At 36.9% G+C, this 18179-nt stretch overlaps 1 protein-coding gene across 1 annotated transcript; it reads right to left on the bottom strand.

The window, feature by feature from the left end:
• Positions 1-889: 889 nt before the first annotated feature.
• Positions 890-13158, bottom strand: LOC118491497 (probable DNA-directed RNA polymerase subunit delta). Its single transcript, XM_035989318.1, has 2 exons — positions 13035-13158; positions 890-1146 (listed from the first exon to the last, which is right to left on the bottom strand). Exons 1-2 carry the CDS (start codon positions 13156-13158, stop codon positions 890-892), a joined length of 381 nt encoding a protein of 126 aa, XP_035845211.1.
• Between the last annotated feature and the right edge of the window lie 5021 nt (positions 13159-18179).

Here is an 18179-nt window from a genome sequence, read left to right as displayed (position 1 = left end):
CAACTGTACACCCAACCCATGAACCTTTGTAGAATTCTTGCTCCATCTTCGGCATTGGAATGTTTTTCATCGATTTTGGCTTCTTCACATTCAGGATGATCTCTTCATTTCCTGTTTCAAGATTGATTCTTCTAACTCTCTTCGGATAATGAGGCTTCCAAAGCTTGAAGTCTCTCAAAGCCTTAAAATTTATCAGTCCCCACATTGCAATATCATTCTTCCTGACAAGATATCCTAAAGTTCTTACTTTAGATAACTTATCCACATCCCACCATGGCAAAGACATAACATCATGTAACTTTTCAAAATATTGAACGCCACATTCTCTTCTGATCGCATAAGCATCAACTTGAGGTAGAAAACCCCAGCTTATGATATCCCCAAAAGAAATACTGATGTCTCTTTGATAATACTTTAAAGGACGCTTGAATTTACGTTCATTGCTTTCCTTGAACCATTTCTTGCATTCTTCTTTCAGTGGATCTTTCGTGGTGCCATCAAAGTTCTTATCTTTAAGGATCTCTGCAACTTTCCTTCTAAGTTCATCTCGATTCTCTTCACTAAAGAATTCCATAAGAGTTGGAAAATCAGAAGTATCTTCATTCTGAATGTCTTCATCAGTATAGTCTTCAACCTCAACCCTGTCATACACATCTGCATCTTCTACATACTTGTATTCATACTCTGGTTGATGGTTGATGTTGAATGCATTCAGTTCTTCCTCAAAATCGAACTTAAACTCTTTTGTCATTCACATTGAACATCTTCAATACTTCATCCAACGTGTAAGTATGCCTTATTTCACCTTTATCAACATGAGGTTCAATTCGAAGAATCAATTTTTCAAACTTGATCAACGTTTTGATCATCAACATGCTCCCCCTTTCCATTAGCTCCATCTGTTTCTTTCATTAGCATCATCATTCATGTAATCATCAACATTCTTTTCATTTGACGCTTCAGTAGTAGTAATGCCTGCACCACCCTGATCATCATCATCACCATTATCAGAACTGTGACTACTTGCTGAGAAAACATCATCGGGATCATCAACTTTCTCTTCATCTTCATCCTCTTCACTATCATCTTCAATCTCACCCTCAGCAGTGATTACATCGTCAATTAAGACGTCTTCATCAAATATTGCTAATACAACCGAGACATGTTAGTGCATTACGTCTATTGACTTCGTCTTGTATCATGAAATAGGATAGGATAGGATAATTAGTGCACGAGATTCGAGAAACAGGTTTTCAAGATTATAGATGTGATTCCGCTTGAAAGTACAATGGATCATTTCAAGCGAAATCAGAAACATCTGATTCCGCTTGAAAGTGTTTCATGCCATTTCGGGGGGAATCCCACTCCTATATATAGTGCACTTGTCATTTTCATTTGGTACGGCTTCTGGATTTGTAACGAAGTGCTGCCAAAATCTGTTCAGGTTGTAATTGGTGTTAAAATCAATATAAGTGACAGATTTAATAGTATCAAGTTGTTTCCACGTTCGTATCACTGATTCAGCCTTTGAACTGGATATAAAGCTCTTCTGATCGACTCAGTCGGTCCTACAATGATCCTACAAGTGGTATCAGAGCTCAGGAAGAAGAGTTTAGCTTGATATCATCAGTTTTCTGACTTCTACACCTTCTTTTTCAATCTGAACAAAATTTCCCGGTCAAAATGGAATGAATTTTTCACCAAACGTGCATAACGGTGTATTAACAAAGCCTTGAAAGTTTGAGACCAAAATACGAACTAAAAATGACAAAAATTGGATAGAAACCTGATTTCGCTTGAATGGACATCGAGATTTCACTTGAAAAATCAATTTGTTTTCGCTTGAAATGTTTATTCCGTTTGGAGTTTGTGTCTGATTCCGCTCGAACATAGTGATTCCGCTTCAAAAGACATTTGATTTCGCTTGAAGTATCATCCAAGAGATTCCGCTTGAGAATTAATTTATTAATTCCGCTTGAACTTGTCATTCAAGTGATGTCGCTTGAAGTGTGTAGTTCTTGTGACACCTGTGTCACCACGAACACCAAACAAATTCCAAACCAATGAAATATTGTGTTTCATACTTGGGATTTGTATAAATATGTGTATCTTTTGCACATATCAATTCTTGTTCAATTCCGAGCTTTAAATCGCTTTCTAGAAAGTTATACGCGCACTGGTGCGTAAACGTAATCAGTTTAACGCGAAAAACACTCCGGAATAGTGAAATAGGCTTAACATACCTTAAATGACCTTTACATAACTTAGAAATAAGTTTTGGAAGGTTTGGTATGGCAAAAACAAGTTTATTCGATCGCAGGGACTATTTGCGTCAAACTGCGAAACTTTACTGATTCGTAAGATAACGTACAATCCGGAACTTGATCATAAGCTAAACATACCATATATAACCTAAACATAGCTTAGAAAAAAGCTTTGATAGGTTCGGTGCGAAAACATGCTTATATGATCTTACAGGGACTAAAAGTGTCAAAAACGACGTGAGTTTGCATTTTCGCGCATATCTTACGTTCTGACCATCTGGACATCCAAAATTTGTGTACACACTAAAATATTTTTATTTTAGTGATCGGCATGCAAAAATTCCATTTGTCGCTTAATTTGGTTCGTTTTCGCGTCCGTTTGAGTTTCGTCGTAATTTAACGAACAACGCGACCGTACGATCAAACGAGCTGACATCCGAGAGTTTTCCAAGCATATTTTGAGTCCTCTAAACTTTATTGACCTTGTAGAGCCTTGAAAATGGCTTAACGGGTGTCAAAAGTGCCAAAAATGGACTCGAATGCATGCAGGGACCAAAACTGTAATTTAGCAAACTTGTGCTGAACTGGGGAGCCCAGGCGGGGCGCGTAAACCCCTCCCCATTTCTTACGCGTGCCGCCTAAAGTGCCCAGCGACCAGAAAGTTTGTTTTGCAAACTGTTTGCAAATTCAGGGGCTGTTTTGGTAAATTTTTGGTTGATGAGCAAGTTAACACCTCCCCAAGGCTTTGTACCTGCTTGTGACAATTGTATGGCCATGATTCTTGCTTGGAGACCACATAAACACATGGAATGATCTTGTTGATCACCAACAAGTATAAATAGCAAGCCATTTCTCCTCATTCCTTGCTCATTTCATTCTTTTCTCTCCTCTCATCTGCTTTGGGAGCTTCCTAAGCTGATTTGGGACTTTGTCTTCTTTGTAGAAAAGATAGCAAGGACCCTTAGTGAGCATTCTTTCATTCTTTTATTGCTTACTAATTTAAAAAGTCAAACAGTGTTTGACTTTAAGTTTGACCAGCCTTTGGTCAACGCAAAGTTCGGTTGAACTTTGCAACGTGATTGTAATCACGTTGGTTATAATCCTTAGTGATTATACCCGCTGATTACCACGTTAACTAGGTGTAGTGTCGAGTCAAGTTTTGGTCAAAATGCGTTTTAGCACGCATTTTGCAACGGAACTACCTTAGGGTATCAAAACACTTTGTTTTGATACCAAATCAGTAGGTTAAACATGTTTTGACATGTTTAACTCGACACTATTAGTTTAGTGCTTGTTTAGGGTCGTAAGGTAAGTGGTCTAAACAACCGCTTAGACTTTCGAACCCGACCCGTTTCGTCGATCTTTAGGATCCGACCAAGCTTAGTTAGTGATCATAGTTGCATAGGGAATAACCACTGAGGTTATACCTTATGATCACATAGGATTGGTTAGTCGTATGCTAGTTAGCTTGTATGCCCATAGGAAATGACCAAAATCCCTTTTGAAGCATAAATCCGTATTTTGATTATGTGAACATATTTTTGACATATATTCTGATTTAGTAACATGTTTAGGGATAATTGGGCATGTAAGACTTGACATAGCACATAATTAACCATTCGAACATAGTTTTACGCAAACGGTGCATTATAGTGGCTTATACTACCATAATGGGTCGAAACGGGTCAAAAGCACTTAGGTAGACTTCCAAATCAGAATGTTTGGTCTATTAAATCATGCCATATAAGTTGCAATACTCATTTGATTTATAGAACTTCATTCTATCCTGTCTCCCGATTTAGGATTCGATTGTTTAACATAGTGATCCATACTAGGTGCCACTTCATTCCTTGATTTCCCGAGCTTTGTTAGGACACTAAATCAAGGATACTTGCAATCTCAAGAGAGTACATAGTCCCCTCTTTTACTGTTTTCAATTGTTTTGGGGTGAAACATATATGCCTATTTGTTATTCTCATGATTTTAAACTATATGATTACACCTGCTTAATACATATTCTTTTGATAAATTAAACAATTACCTATGGCTTAAACGCTGATTTTCCAAAACTTATAAAACTAATTGTTGGATTGTACCTATTTTTATACATTCACCCAGCCGATTGGTAGTATGATATAGCGCTATAGGACTAGACACCCCATTCATGTTGTATGGAATGTCAGAAACCAAGTTTTAACCAAATAAAAATTGCCATAGTGGTATTTCTATAGTCTCCAAAGTGTAGTTTGATACACTAAGGCTTGATTGAATACCTAATCACACTCTCTTTGTATATGTTGATATACTACAAAAGTACAGTTTGATGTGCTCTCAAATGTGATCTACCAAAGTATATTTTGATATAATAAGTACAAAATCCAACATGTGTTTTAACATACTACTTTGTTATTTACCAAATCATAGTTTGATATGCTACTGTTTACCAAAGTATAGTTTGATATACTACCAACTTCGTTATTTTAAACTAAAGTATATTTTGATATACTATCCAAAGCATAGTTTGATATGCTACTGTTTACCAAGTATAGTTTGATATACTACCTACTTTGTTATTTCATAAACTAAAGTATAATTTGATATACTACCAAAGCATAGTTGATATGCTATTTTTAAACCAAAGCATATTTGATATGCTTATTTCAAAACCAAAGTATAATTTGATATACTACCAATACTTTTATCCTTAAACCAAAGTATAGTTAAGATATACTACCAAATCTATTATTTTAATTACTAAAGTATATTTTGATATACTATCCATTTAACTATTTTAAAACTAAAGTATACTTTGTTATACTATTTATACATACTTTTCAAAACCAAAGTATACTTCAAACCTTTTTCCAAAACGACACGTTTTCAGAAACAAAACTTTTTTACATTGGATTCATGGCTATTTTGAAAACATAAAACCTTTTCCTCCATTATCTAAAGCCATGAATCTAATACATAAAATCCTATGTTACTCACAGGCATTTTATGCTGACGTACTTATTTTCATATATGTTTCAGGTACGGCTATGTGATGATTGTTGATACACGCTACACATAGGATGGACTTGTGCCTTAGCGACTTTAAAAACTGAGAAACAATTATTTGTATTTATCTGAATTGTACCAAAACATTAAGTTCAATAATTCAATACAACGAAACTATTTGATCCATGGTTGTGAAACAATGATTCTGTTACAACACTCCCCGACGTTTCCGCCACGATTTGTTGTTTTACGTGGTCGGGGTGTGACAGTTCTGATTTCGCTTCAAAGTGCAATCTGTGATTTCGCTTGAGTTCTTATTCCGACTTGAAAAGTGAAACATTTGTGTCAAGATCATTCACGGTAAATCGAGTGTCAAATCTGTTTCAAGATTTTTGATATTGTTCTATACATAATCTGTGTTTGGTTTGGCTTTATCTATTCAAGGATTACCAATCATTGGCGTGAAGAATTCTACCAAACACGTTTTTCAACGCGTTCACATCCGAATCGTTCGAGATTACAAATGTTACACCAAAGACCATCACGAAAGCGATCAATGAGAACACAAAGCATGATAATTTTCTACGGAACACACTCAAAGCCACCAACGCTGGAAAGCATAGAGGATTATACATGGTGGAAGGAACGGTTTCTTAACTGGGCGAAAGCGTATGCTCCATGAAAGTTGGTTTGTTTAGAGTTTGGATACGAAAGACCAAAAGATGATAAAGGCGAACAACTTCCATTAAGAAATTACCGAAAGATGGACAAAGTAGATATGCAGTAAGAACAGAGAATGATTGCTTTGATCCAGACGACAATTAGAAATGATATTTTTTCATTGCTTAATCATGACGGGTCGTCAAAATCTGTTTGGGAAGCCTTTACGTGTTAAAGCTAAAGGGGGTAAACAGATTAGAAAAGAACAAAATTGCATTACTTAAAAAAGAAATTCGATCCTATTTGATAGTTTAAAAGGAGAGTCGGTGAGGCAAATGATAGAGAGATTTTGTCACCTCAAAATTGAACTTGAACGCTTTAAAAATTGTAAAAACAAGAGAGGGAAATTGTTAACAAAGTGATTGAGGCGTTACCCACGAGCTTAATCAAATGGCAAACGTTTATTTTTATCATAAAAAATGATGGCTTTGTTATGATGAAATTTCTCTTGATGCATTTGTTTTAAAAAAATAGAGAGTCGTGATTTGGAGCTACAGAAGCCAAAAGAAAAGATGACTGGTTCTTCACATCAACAGAATGTTGGATTGTACTACAAAGGCAGTGTATCTTCGGAGAAAGGAGTTGGTTCACCAAAGACAGCATTCAGTGGTGAGAAAATGAAAGAACCTCAAACAACCTCATCAAGTTATCATTCTGGATATCATTCATCTTCAAAAATCAAATTCTGATGAAACTGAAGAGATTCTGTGCAACATTGCTCTCAAACTGAAGAATTCCTCCGTCGATCAGCATCAATGCAGCTAAGCAGTAAATGAGTTTCCTTGCATCTGTTCTGGAATCATATGAAGGTCTTGTAGCTGGCAAAATTGGAAACTCAGAATTGACAAAAGAAGACTATGACCAAATTGATCCGGAAGAAATGAAGCTCATAGATATTCGCTGGTGTTTGGCAAGTTGGCATCGCAGAGCTCAACGATACATGGAGATTACTGGGAAACAATCTCTTGGTGGTCCGTCAACAAAGCTTGGGATTCAAATAAATCCAAAAGTGACCTGCTTCAGATGTAAGCAAAAGGGTCATTTCAAGAGAGAATGTAGAAATTCTGAAGTTGCTGAATCTGAGAGACCTTTCAATGATGATTATTATCAAAAGGTGATTTATCATCGAAGCAGAGAAGAGCCAAAGACGATTGAAGATAAATCAAAATCAAGAGCTTGTTTTGTATTCAAGATGATGAAGGTTTTGATTGGAGCTCAATTTGTCCAGAAGAAGATCGTCTGGAGAATGTTCGAAAAACAGCTCATGGCAGAAATATAATAGAGGAAGGAAAGTTTTTTTTGTTGCTGAAATCCATGAAGAAAACAATGAAGAAAAAGATAAAGTTGAGATGAAGGAGAAAACTTGAGAAGAGATTTGAGTGAGAAGACTAACAGAGAAAAGAAAATGTTGTTTTTCAACAGAATGGATGACATGCAGGAAGAGTATGAGAGTGCTGTCAGCAACAGAAAGATGGGATAAGAAGAGAGAGTTGTTACTACAACAGAGAAGGAGAACCAGTTGTTCCAAAGAAAGATATAATCTGTCACACCCCCGACCCGCGTATAACATGCAACCACGGCGGAAAACGTCGGGAGTGTTGTGACAAAATTAATTGTTATACAACCATGGAAATTAAAGTCACATTTTATTTATCAAACACGGGTGTTACATTGTCTTAAAAAGGAAGTACAGGAATTCAAAAACATAGTTATACTAGTTCTATCTTCATTTTTAGTCTCTAAGGCACAGGTCCGCCCTAGTATCGTGATCAACATCTTATGGAACAGCTCCTGAAACACATGTGAAAATAGGTACGGTCAGCATAAAAATGCCTGTGAGATTCATAGGTTTTATGAAAATGGGATTGCATGACTTGAGTTTAAAGAAATGTTTTAATTACAGTCAGTCATGAACCTGTAAATTGTCTTGCTTTGTAAACCATTTAAAAAAAACGATAACATAAGATGATATGTATAGATGAGTGTAAAGGTTAAACGAGTAACCAAGTAAAGTGAGTTGAATAGATAAGTTGTTTGTGAAAATAATGTCTTGTGAAAGAAATGTTATTTTGTGTAAAATGTAATGTGGTCTAAACTGAAAATGACTTAGATAACGCCACGATATGTAATATTATACAAACATTTATATATAGGAAGTACCAGCGGCGTATCCACCATGTTTGTATCATATTACATACGCCAACGTTTACTCAAATCATTTACCCAAACCAAACCACCATGTAAATTGTTCATAGTATAAACCAAAATGTCAAGTGTTATTGTGTAAATCATGTCGAAATGTCTATGTTCAATGTAAATCAACCAAATGTGTATGTCAATGTCAACGTGTTTATTGTTCAACGAAAATCAAGTAATGTGTATCCCAAAATGTATCATGTACGGTAAGCGAAATGTATCAACTTAAACCATATGTAAAGTGCACAAAACAAGTCGTTGAAGTAAAACGTGGTTTAAATCAACGGTTACGTTCTGTGGAAAAATGCATGCTCTATTGATATTAACATTTATGCGGTATTGTGAAATATGCATACATCCAAGCCTTGAGACTGTGGCGATAAACCCTTAAAACAAATTAAAGGTTTATCTAAGTTATGTATATCGGAATTCGGTCATTCCTTACAATCCTATCAAACCCAGGACTTCAGGAACGGGAGTTTGTCATTCCTATGGTACCACTTCCTACTACGAACGGCGTAGCTAATGTTAATGAATGTATTGTCCCATGTTAAACAAACCAAATGTCATAACAAAATGAAGGCATGTGATGTAAAAAATTGTACTAAGTATGCTAAGTAAACATACGAAGCAGAAATGTTCATGTAAATCAATGTGTCCCATATGCTGAGTAAACATATGCAACAGAAATTTTCATGTAAATCAATGTGTCCATATGCTGAGTAAACATATGCAACAAAAATGTTCATGTAAATCATGTGTCCATATGCTGAGTAAACATATGCAACAGGAATGTTAATGTAAATCAATGTGCCCATATGCTGAGTAAACATATGCAGCAGAAATGTTCATGTAAATCAATGTGTCCATATGCTGAGTAAACATATGGCAGCAGAAATGTTCATGTAAATTCAATGTGTCCATATGCTGAGTAAACATACTGCAACAGAAATGTAATGTAAATCAATGTACTAAGTACGCACACAATGGGCATACATAGCATGAAATGTAATGAAATCGTGTACTATAATGTACTAAACAACATAGCAGGCATAATGGATGTGAAAACATGGAAGCATGAATGTAACAGATAGGCACATGTGTTTTCACCCCAAAACAGTTTTGGAAAACAGTAAAAGAGAGGTTCAATGTACTCACCTGAGATTTGCTTTGGAGTTCTTGTATAATAACCAGATAATGCTAGAGATCACGGAATATCAAACGGCACCTAATAGGTAGCTATAATAATATACCGGACCAAAATCGGAAAGGATCAGATAGTATGCGGGTTCGTAAACCAAACGAGTATGGAGACTCGTGTAATATGGTTTAACAAAGCCTACATACTAAAATGGAAACCTAACCTAAGTGCTTGCGACCGCATCACGGCCCGTTTAGGTAGCTTTGCTACCTTAAACGCGTCGTTCGCGGTAGAACTGCGTTTGGAACGCCTAACATCGTGACCACAAGGCATAAACCTCGGAAGGTTATAGCTATGGTCACCTAATGTGTTTGGTCGGAATCATAATGAATCGACCAAATGGGTCGGGTTCGAAAGTATAAAGCGACGGTTTAGATCGCTTAACTTACGACCCTATATATGCACTAAACTAAAAGTGACGAGCTAAGCCATGTTAGAACATGCTTAACTAAGTTTAAGAAAACAGGTTTGGCAATCAAAACAAACGGCTTTGATGCTCATGAGTAGTTTTGGTTACAAAATATGCAAGAATGCACATTTTTGGCCGAAACTACGACTCGTCACTGAGCCTAGATAACGTGGAAATTAGTAAGGTATAGCCACTAACGGGCTATAACCATCGTGATCACACTCACGTTATGAAGTTCCAACGAACTTCGCATCGACCATAAACTGGTCAATGCAGAAAGTCAAACATAGTTTGAATTTCGGACTCGAAAAGCGATAAACAACGCAAGGAACACTTACAAAGGATCCCCGAAAGCTAATCTTGATCAAAGAAACTCAGATATGAAGCGATACTTCAACTTAGAGCTTTTTAGATCAGATTCTTGTGGTTTTTTGCAAGAAATGGGGGGGGGGGGGTATTTAATAGGAAAAGCATAACCGTTAGGGATCGTTTATCGAATACCGTGCCACGATCTCCACCCGTACACTTGTCGAATTATTGTGGTTACTGAATAATGGCCCTTGGCTCTTGATTGGGTGAAAGGGCATTGCCCCTTGAATGAACGAAAGGCCAACTGCAAGTGGGTTCAATGAATCTGCTGTACTGGGGACCCCTTGCAGACCGTATGGCTTATGGGCTTACGGTCCGTAAGCCCCCTAGTTTGGCAGTTTTACAGTTTTGGTCCCTGCAGCTCCAAAACTTGTGTTATTTGATGCATTTTTGACCACGTTTAAGCCCCGTTAACCCCCATTTCAAAGCTCTAAAATGATGTTAAAGTATAGGGAACTTAAAATGTGCTCAAAAATATCCCGGATGTCGGTTCGTTTGGCCGTACGGTCGCGATGTTCGGTTAATTACGACAGAATGCGCATAAGCGCGAAAGACGGTCCAAATTGCGCGACGAATGGATTTTTCTGCCATACACTAAGGCATAATATAAGGATGCTCACATAAATTTTTGGATGTCCGGATGTATTCAGAACGTAAGTTATGCGCAAAAGTGCAAACTTGTGCACTTTTTGACACTTTTAGCCCCTGAATGATCCAAAAGTTTGTTTTAGCATACCAAACCCTCAAAGCCTATTTCTAAGCTATGTAATGATATTTATGGTATTTTTAACTTATGGACATGTTCTGGAATGTTCGTTATAGTTCGAATTGGCATACTTTCGCAGTTTGTCAAGTTTAGTCCCTGTAAGCGAATTAACTTGTTTTTCCCATACCAAAGCCTTCAAAACTTATTTCTAAGTTATGTAAGGGTTATTCAAGGTATGTTGAGTATATGTTGATGTTCCGTAGTATTTGTCGCATTAAACTGAGCACGTTTAAGCACCAGTTAGCGTATAACTCTCCAGAAAGCGATGTAGAGTTTAAAATCGAACAAAAGTCAAAACATGAAAAATGTAAAACACAACCAAACAAACATTGGGATAAAATAACATTGTTTTATTGATAATTGAACTGTTCACAATGATTACAAGCACAAATGTTACAGTCTCCCCTACTTGTGGAAATTTCGTCCCGAAATTTAATTAGAGGAAACTCGTGGAAAAAGATGTGGATATTTTGCCTTCATTTGATCTTCACGTTCCCAAGTAAACTCGGGTCCACGCTTAGATTCCCATCGAACCTTGACCAAAGGAATGCGCTTGCGTTTAAGCCACTTGACTTCACGTTCCATGATTTCTACCGGTTTCTCAACAAATTTTAGTGTTTTATCAACACGAATTTCGTCAAGCGGTATGTGGAGGTTCTCATCAGCTAAATGTTGGGTCTAAAACGTGTAGTCTAATGTTATCAACGAATCAAGTCAACAAAGTCAACGCTATCAAGTCAAAGTCAACGCGCAATTCCACACAGAAGATCAAAGAAAGATTGGCGTGTGAAAGTTCGAGAAATGATAATTATATGTTGCTTCGATAATTAAATATATTTGTTTAGGCAAAATATATTTATTATCTTATTAATTTGTTTTTCATGTTCATTACTATTTTAGCAACTTATTAATCTCTAGGTCCTAAATGTAATTTAGCCGAAGTTGTGCTGGCTATAAATAAGAAGTGATGATTAGGGTTTTGGAGAACACACTTATAGAAGAGATTTGAGGGGCTAAATTGTATTCATCTTTTGCAAATCTTTTCAAGGGTTTTAAATGCTATATTTTTAGTGTGTTCATCTTTGATTCCATATACAAAATCAGATTTTGGCTCGATTTGATCCTACATATTTGGTATCAGAGCCTTGGTATTCGAATTTGGGATTCAACAATCTTCAAATTCATCCAAAAAATCTGATTCTGATTTGAAAAGTTTTGAAACTTTTTAGGGGTTTTTGATTTTTATTCTCTTTTTTCCTTCAAAAAATCTTGTCTTTAAAAGGTTTAAATTATGTGTTTGCTGATTGTGAGTTGAGACTAGTATTATTTGAAAGATTCATAGTGATTTTATATCTTTTAAAGAGGTTTCGGCTCAAATCAGAAGGTTTTAGATGAGTTTTTGAAGTTTCTGGGCGATTTTTTTATGAATACAGCGATTTTATTTTGAATACAGCGATTTTATTGAAAGTTCCGGCGAATTTGGGTTTTCCGGCAACTTTCCGGTGAAATTAACTTTTCCGACGAACTTTTCCGGCGAAATTAAATCTTGAACGCGAGTTCAAGTTCTCCGGCGTATTAAATACGCCGGGTTGTCACCGTTTTCTGGAGTCGTTATTCCGGCAGTTTTATTTCGGTCAGCATATTTAAAAAAAAAGGAAAAGAGTAGAAACAGGTGGTTTCTGTTATTTCTTCAAGCTCAAATCTTTACCAACATCAACCAGCAAACTCGAGTTACACAATTTATTCGAAACATCAAGAAACTCATCATGGACCATTAACATAAAAAAAAATCTAACAAAAACTCAGTACCCTAAACATCAAACACCCCTCTTCATCCAAAATCAAAACACCAATTACAGATCTAAAGATTACTTCTTATCGAGACTAAAGCTTACAAGTTTCAGTTCTTAAAAAATCATCTCGTTCATCATCTCCGTTACCATTCTCGGTCTTCATCAACTTCGTTTTCCGATCGCCGGCGACTCTCCGGCACCGGTACCGGATCGTGTGTGAGAAGCTTTTCAACTCGTGATTCTTCTTCAGTCACCTTTAGAACTCCGACAACCACTCAATCGAACCCCAACCACCGCTGAAACCACCGTCTTTCACCACCATCTCCGTCGCAACAAGTTACTTCCGTCACCACACTCTCCGTTCTCCCGATAACCTCCGTCTCCGGTCTACTTTTCTGGTCATCATCTTTATCAGCGCGTTTTCTGCTCATCATCATCATCTCCGACAACTGTCGACTGTCATCATCATCGTTAAACCACAATAATCTCCGGCGAAGAGAGCAGGGGGCGACGGCTGTTTGTTTATGAGATTAGGGTTTGTGTGGGTTTGTGGAGAAGAAATCGAATAGAGAAAAATAGATCTGGTGTTGTTCTTTGTTTATAGAGAGAGAAGAGAATAGGAGGCGACGGCTGAAGGTTCTGATATTTAGGGTTTAGGTTTTGATGGTTGTGTATTCAACAAAACTCAAAACTCCATTTCATAAAAACCTCTCACGTCCGAAACAGATTTTAAATTTTGAAAACTTTTGCTAGTTAATAAATTTAGGGTTTTATTTTTCTAGTGAATCATATTAGAGGAAAAGTAGGTGCAGGTCTTGGGAATAGAAAGTTGAATTGTCAGACATAATTTTTGAAATTCTACATTTTGGTTTTGAAATATTTTCAAACAAATGATGAATCTCTAATCTCGAGAAAAGTTAAGACTAATTAATATTAAAAATGGAATCCATATAATTTTGTTTTAAGGTTCATGAGTTAATTAGTTTCCGTTTAAAGTCCATTAAAAGGTAGTAATAATAATAGTTATAATAATAAAAACAATTGAATCAAGATTTATATATTAGGTTCAAAAAGGGCCGGGGTTTAAGATTTTATTTGAGGGCCTAGAGAATTGATACGAACTAGGCCGGATCTTAAATTTTTATTTGTGGGCCTAGAATTTTAATTAGATTTTGGGCCGGGTCTTAAAATTTTTATTTGAGGGCCTAGAATTTTGATCAGTTTTGGGTCGGGTTTTAAGCTTATTTTATTTGGGCCTTTTAAAAATTAATTTGTATTCGCAAAATTGAGTTGGGCCGGGATTTTTAAGCTATTTTTGGGGCTTTCGAGTTGATACTTTTCGAGTTGATACGTGGTTATTCTCAAAGTAATTTGAACTGGGTTTTGAGCTGATACAAATATATTTTTTGGGATTAAAAAAAATGTTTCAGAATCAGTTAACTCGCATTGCACAAATTGAACATGAAACAGGAACCGCACCCCGGCCACCAAAGTTGAAAGGATCAGCCAATTTCAGCAGTTGGAAAAACCAAATCAAGTCCTTTTTCGAGTACACAGACTATAACCAATAGATCTCAATCACCGTCGGACCTTACGTCCCCATGACCGTTCGTGATGATATTCGTGTAATCAACAATGATCCCTTGACCTTTACCAAGGAAGATAAGGCATTGATCCAACGTGACCGCCGGGCTCACGCTACTCTGACAATGGCCTTATCAACTAATGATTGCAACATGTTTGAGGAATACACTACCGCACATGAACTCTGGTTGGCTATACTTGACTACTATGAAGGGAACAGAGAAATGCTTCAGAAAAAGAGAGACATGGTCCAAAAGGAATATGACATGTTTAGCGGCTTTCGCGGGGAAAGCTTATCAGGTTACATCAGCCGATTTTTAAACATGAAGGCAAAAATGAAAAAGGCTGGTAATCCCATAACCAACCGTGCTGCAATCAGTAAAATTAATTCACTTCCAAAAGAGTGGAGCTTAAAATGTATGAAAATTAAACAAAGCTTCTTAAACAACTGGAATCCAATCACGTTATCAGATGTGATCGATGCTCTAGAATCTTTCGAAAGAGATCAAGCCGAACATCCTCATAAATCTGTCCAATCTGCTGATGCACACAAGAACATGACATCTGTACCCCCAACAGCCTCCAACGACTCTAGCTCACAGGCTGCAAACGCATCAAACTTCAACAATGCTTCCGTAAACTCTGAAAAGCTCCACAATGTGATGAAAAGAATATTGTGGTCAATGATGCTCAAGCTGTGAAGGAGGAAGAAGGGAGCAGTGCAGCAAGCGAAAAGATAGAAGAAAAGATTCCTGATGAGACGATGAAAATGGAATCCAACAAAGAAAAGGATGAAGAAGACTTGGCAAACAGCATTCCTTACGAGTTTAAAGTCAAATTATGTTCCCAACCATGTATGAACGTCGTGGCACATTACAAATCCCTCAACCGTGACCTAATTAGAGATAAAGAAAAAGTTTTGCAATTTAACAAAGAATTGAAAGAAAATGAAGCTGCATATCAGAGAAAGTTGAATTCGACTTTAGCTGAAATGCAGACTTTAAAAGAATTTGTTTCCAGAAAAGATTTTGTCATAAACGACTTAACTGGAAGATTAGAAAAATCTCAAAATGAAAACAATAGATTGCAAATCATAATTGATAAATGGAACGTCAGTAAAAAGGCACTGGTTGACATTAAAAATTGCCAACGACCGACATATGTGAAGGATGGGATTGGGTACAAGGACAATCTCGGAAACAAAAGAAAACTCTTCTTTCCGCCACATAGCAAAAACTATGTACCCATGCCATCTCCTCATCCTGATAATGATTTGATTGATAAAAATGATCTTGTTGCTGAAAACGTTTCTTGTGAAAATGAAGAGGTTACTAACCTTTCTGATAACAACGCAGATGTGATTGAGCGTGAAGAAGATGGATGCGATGATGACTGTGGTGGATCGAAAATAGGAATAGGATATTCAGGCGACAGTTATTCGACTGTTAACTGGTTCGCCTGGAATTGTGATAAGGCATACAAAACTTCCATTCGGGATAACTGTAATGGGCATCTGCCTAAACCTATGACCCATAACCATGATAATGTAGTGGTTGAATGTTTTGATTTGAATTCTGCATTTTGTGATGAAAAAGTTGTGTGTGAATCACCTGTGTTTGTTCCAGAATTGAAACAGAACAGATTCGGAAAATTCCTCACGGAGGAAATTCCAGAATTTGTTCCATCTCACACTAGTACGTCAGAGTCAGAGAAAGAGCTAAATGAAGAAGGCAGCAGCGAAGACACAAACACCACAACTTCAGAAGGTGGCGAAGGAAGCTCAAGTGATGACCACGATTCAGACTTTCAGTCATTCCAAGAACGGGAAAGCTCAAATGACTCGGAAACTTCAGTAACAGATGCTTGTAAAATAGTTGAAGACCTTGAACAATTGGGTGTTCAAGAACCAACAACCTCAAATGACACTGCAAGTCTAGTCAATCAAGATCCACTAGAAGAACACTTAGTTATTGAAGACTGCACAAGCTCAGATGATGAATCAGTGTTGAATGAAAGTCTTGGGGAGTCAAAGATTAAAAGATCATTTGAAGCTGTCGAACCTCACGTTTGTCAACATGCTGAGTTAAGCTCAAAGCAATCCTCGCCCCTAGTTACATCACACGGAACTGCAAAGTCTCAAAAGCCATTCAAGGCTTGTTTTAGGTGTGGAAAAGAAGGTCATGTGCTCAAGCAATGCCCAGAACGACACGATCCAGACCGTAAAGGCAACCAATATTGCTTATCTGGATCAAAAGGTAAAAATCACACATCTTTGAAAGATCAGATGAAAAACTTTTCATCCAGGTCTCCACATGTGAAGCCGGTTTCACATGATTCAAAGATAAAAAGGACCAACACATCAAAACCTCAATCTTTCCCTCCGGGTCTTAAACATAAGATTGTTTCAAACTTTAAATCTCTTACAAACAAAATTTTTAAACCAAAACAGGTTTGGCGAGTCAAACCAATGGTTGTAAAAGAAATCAATGAGGGAAAAGATTTGGTATATCGGGAGGTTTATTATTTTGATGAAAGGGGACAACCCAAGACTACGATGGCTTGGGTTCCACTCTCTAACTGAATTGTTTATGAGTGTAGGAACATCCAAGGAGGACTGTTAGTAACACCGGTTATTATCAGTGGTTGTTCTAGATACAAGTTGGGGAAAATCACAGGTTTGGTTATGGTATCTAACCTGGTTGCACACACTTATGTACTGTAACACACTCATTTTCTTGTTGACATATGCTTTTGTGTGCCTGATGTGGAAGACTTTATTTTGTAAATACATGTTTTATAATTTTTAATTTTTCAGTAATTGATTGTACATAAATAAAATTTCAGGGGGAGTATTAAAATACTTCCTAGACCATGAGATGTGATTATTGCAAAATAATCATTATCTTATATGAGAAATGATAGGAACTGACTTGATTATGTCTTCGCATGAATAGGATCTGATGGAGGATACGGCCCAAGTTAACGATATGTCGGTAGGTTCAGCATTTCAGACAAGTAAACTGCATCTTGGTGATAAAGATAACGTCTACACAAGGATTCTGGCTTTTCTCAGACATTACACATGATAGTGGGTAACACGTTGCGGCATATGGCTTAATGGTCTTAAATCTTGCGTTGACAGATTGCCAAAGTCTGAGATCTCGGGTCTTTATATTGGTATTTCATTCGGGGATATCATAGTTGTTCTTCTGCTGCATCCAGATACATGCTGACCTAGACGCTATGATATCCTTTAAATAATAAGTGCCTTAAAAAAAAAAAAAAAAAAAAAAAAAAAACAGGCCAAACCCCTCTTATAATAAGTGCCATTTTTGGCCAAAACCTAGATAGATTAGTTTGGTCACTCTGCTGTACGGAAGTACTGACCTGTTCACCAAACTATCTGTCTTAGCCCTCGGTAGTTCTTGGGATCTCTGTTGTACGAAAGTACAGACCTGATCTCCGCTCTATCGTTGAAGAGAATGAAACCAATATACTCACCTGTTATGAGGAATCTTTGTGCATACCTTGATCGCGGGGGTACGTCCTGATGTGGGACTCACGGGCATAATGTCTCTATTCTCAATAGCTTGTGTGGGGGCCATTGAAGACTTGTCAATATACCCAAAACATGATAATTAATCACCAGATGTATGTCGAAAGAATGGTGCATGGATTTAAGCGGACAAACATACCAGCAATCGTTCTTGAGTCGTAGCTATCCTAAAGAAACTTGAAGTGTGGCTAGGCTTTTCAAGTTGGTATGATCTTGTATTTGATCAGCTCTATATCTCAAATGTTGAAAGATTAAAAAAAATGTAAAAAAAAAAATCTAAAATCCAAAAATATTTTGATTTGTGTATAGTTGTACAGTTGT

This window comes from Helianthus annuus, chromosome 4, assembly GCF_002127325.2.
Source record: "Helianthus annuus cultivar XRQ/B chromosome 4, HanXRQr2.0-SUNRISE, whole genome shotgun sequence".
NCBI classification, from domain to species: Eukaryota; Viridiplantae; Streptophyta; class Magnoliopsida; order Asterales; family Asteraceae; genus Helianthus; species Helianthus annuus.
This window is presented reverse-complemented; position numbering and strand designations above follow the sequence as displayed.